The 2,339-nt window shown below is 45.9% G+C and overlaps 1 protein-coding gene across 1 annotated transcript in view; it reads right to left on the bottom strand.

Moving 5' to 3' along the window:
- The window catches only part of LOC105536443, a gene marked incomplete at its 5' end in the record, with an annotated part of 41,088 nt that extends 39,054 nt beyond the window's left edge, over positions 1-2,034 (bottom strand). Inside the window, 2 exon segments of the mRNA XM_011975859.1 lie at positions 1,543-1,613; positions 1,870-2,034. Coding sequence (XP_011831249.1) covers positions 1,543-1,613; positions 1,870-2,034 — 236 coding nt within the window.
- Between the last annotated feature and the right edge of the window lie 305 nt (positions 2,035-2,339).

Here is a 2,339-nt window from a genome sequence, read left to right as displayed (position 1 = left end):
TCCTCCTCCTGCTCCTCCTCTGCCTCCCAAATTGCTGGGATTACAGGCCTGAGCCACCACACCTAGCTATTTCTTCTTTTTTTTCCTCTTCCTCCCCCTCCTTCTTCATTTAATTTTATTTATTTATTTATTTTGATGTGGAGTCTTGTGCTGTTGTCCAGGATGGAGTGCAGTGGTGCCATCTCGGCTCACTGCAACCTCCATCTCCTGGGTTCAAGCCTCCCAAGTATCTGGGATTACCAGCGTCTGCCACCATGCCCAGTCAATTTTTGTACTTTTAGTAGAGACAGGGTTTCACCATGTTGGCTAGGCTGGTATCAAACTCCTGACCTCGTGATCTGTCCACCTCCACCTCCCATAGTGCTGGGATTACAGGCATGAGCCACTGCGCGCAGACCCCCTGGGTTTTTTTCTGTTTTTGTTTGTTTGTTTGTTTGTTTGTTTTCCATGAAATGGAGTTTCACTCTTGTTGCCCAGGCTGGAGTACAATGGCGTGATCTTCCCTCACTGCAACCTCCACCTCCCGGGTTCAAGCGATTCTCATGCCTTAGCCTCCTGAGTAGCTGGGATTACAGGCACTTGCCACCACGCCCGGCTAATTTCTATATTTTTACTCGAGACAAGGTTTCTCCATGTTGGCCAGGCTGGTCTTGAACTCCTGACCTCAGGTAATCTGCCCTTCTTGGCCTCCCACAGTGCTGGGATTACAGCTGTCAGCCACTGCGCTGGGCCTACAGCTCATTTCTTACCACAGAAATCTTTGCACCTCTCCACAAAATTGCCATCAGGGATGTCCCCAGAAACCATTCATCCCAGGTGCCATGCAGAGAAGAGCTTCTTGTTCTCCTTTTCCCTTTACCTCTTCCCTCTCACTCATCTTGTTCATTCACTCATCCCTTTTCCATTCTCACTTTTAAGCATTAACCTTTCAAAAGCCTGTCTTCCCCTATAAGTAATGTATTGTAACTCCCGCCATCACCATATCCTTCTCCAACCCACCAAACTGCCAAGGATGGTAAGTTAATAAACTAAGAAGAAATGGGAAACATTCATTGCAAACATTGCAGCCCCTCAGTCACCCAACGTGACATCACAGATCTTCTGGTCTTTGAAGACTCATTTTTTTTTTTTTTTTTTTAAGACAGGTGTCACTCTCTCACCCAGGTTCAGGTGCAGTGGTGCAATCACAGCTCACTGCAACCCCCAACTCCTGTGCTCAGGCGATCTGCCTGCCTCAGCCTCCCAAGCAGCTGGAACTATAGGAACACACCACCACACACAGCTAATGTGCTTATTTTTTGTAGAGATGGGGTCTTGCTCTGCTTAACAGGCTGGTCTCAAACTCCTGGCCTCAGGGATCCTCCCACCTTGGCATCCCAAAGCGCTGGGATTACGGGCATGAGTCACCATGCCCGGTCTGAAGACTTTAAATGCTGCCATATTCAAGATGTGTTGAAACTCACCTGTGTTTGATGAGCCTGCTTTTTGCAAGTGAGTAATATAAAACACACTGAAATACCTTCAGCTTCTCAGGCTTTGTACCTTCCTCTGGAATAATCAGTGTATCCCAAAAGTAAATCCATAATGAGGTCCAGTTTTTCCTTCATCCTTGGCTATGAAATAGACAAAGAAAAAGGCAAGCTAGCCATTTCCATCTCACTGTAGTAGACTCTCCTGTTTGCTTTTTGACTGTATTTGGGAAACGAGGGCCTGACTGCTTTCCTACTTCCTAAGCACAACTTCCTTTACCTAGGAAATCCTCAGCGCGACCTACATGGATTAAACCAGCTTTCTCACTTTGTTTCCAATATTTTTACAACCAAAATATCCAGAAAGGGCAAGGCAACCTGAAAAAATGAGGACGGGTACATTATCCCATGAGCCAAACTGCCACTTACACTGGTTAGTCATGAAATTGGCAAAATTCCAGATGAGCTCTCCAACCATGTATTTTCTGCATTTTTGATCCAGACCCAGATGGTACGGCTGTAGCAGACTGTTCTGGTCATCTTCACTGAACATCAGAGATGCATCCTGGAATTCAAGACAAAGAGAATTTAAGAATCAGAACTGGCAGAATTGCAAATGTTAGATAAAAAATAAAGATCCACTTGATGGTGATGAAAATATCTGACCTCACAGGGGGCTGTAGTGACTACAGGACTCATTGATGCTAGGGTAAAGACAGCCAGGGAATGATCTAACCCAGAAGAAAATGGAGGTTTAAAAAAAAAAACAACATGGCCAGGCGTGGTGGCTCACACCTGTAATCTCAGCACTTTGGGAAGTTTAGGCCAGGCAGATCACGAGGTCAAAGATCGAGACCATCCTGGCTAACA

The sequence above is a fragment of the Mandrillus leucophaeus genome, unplaced genomic scaffold (assembly GCF_000951045.1).
Source record: "Mandrillus leucophaeus isolate KB7577 unplaced genomic scaffold, Mleu.le_1.0 Scaffold1011, whole genome shotgun sequence".
NCBI classification, from domain to species: domain Eukaryota; kingdom Metazoa; phylum Chordata; class Mammalia; order Primates; family Cercopithecidae; genus Mandrillus; species Mandrillus leucophaeus.
Note: the sequence above shows the minus strand (reverse complement) of the source record. Positions and strands in the feature narration are given on the sequence as shown.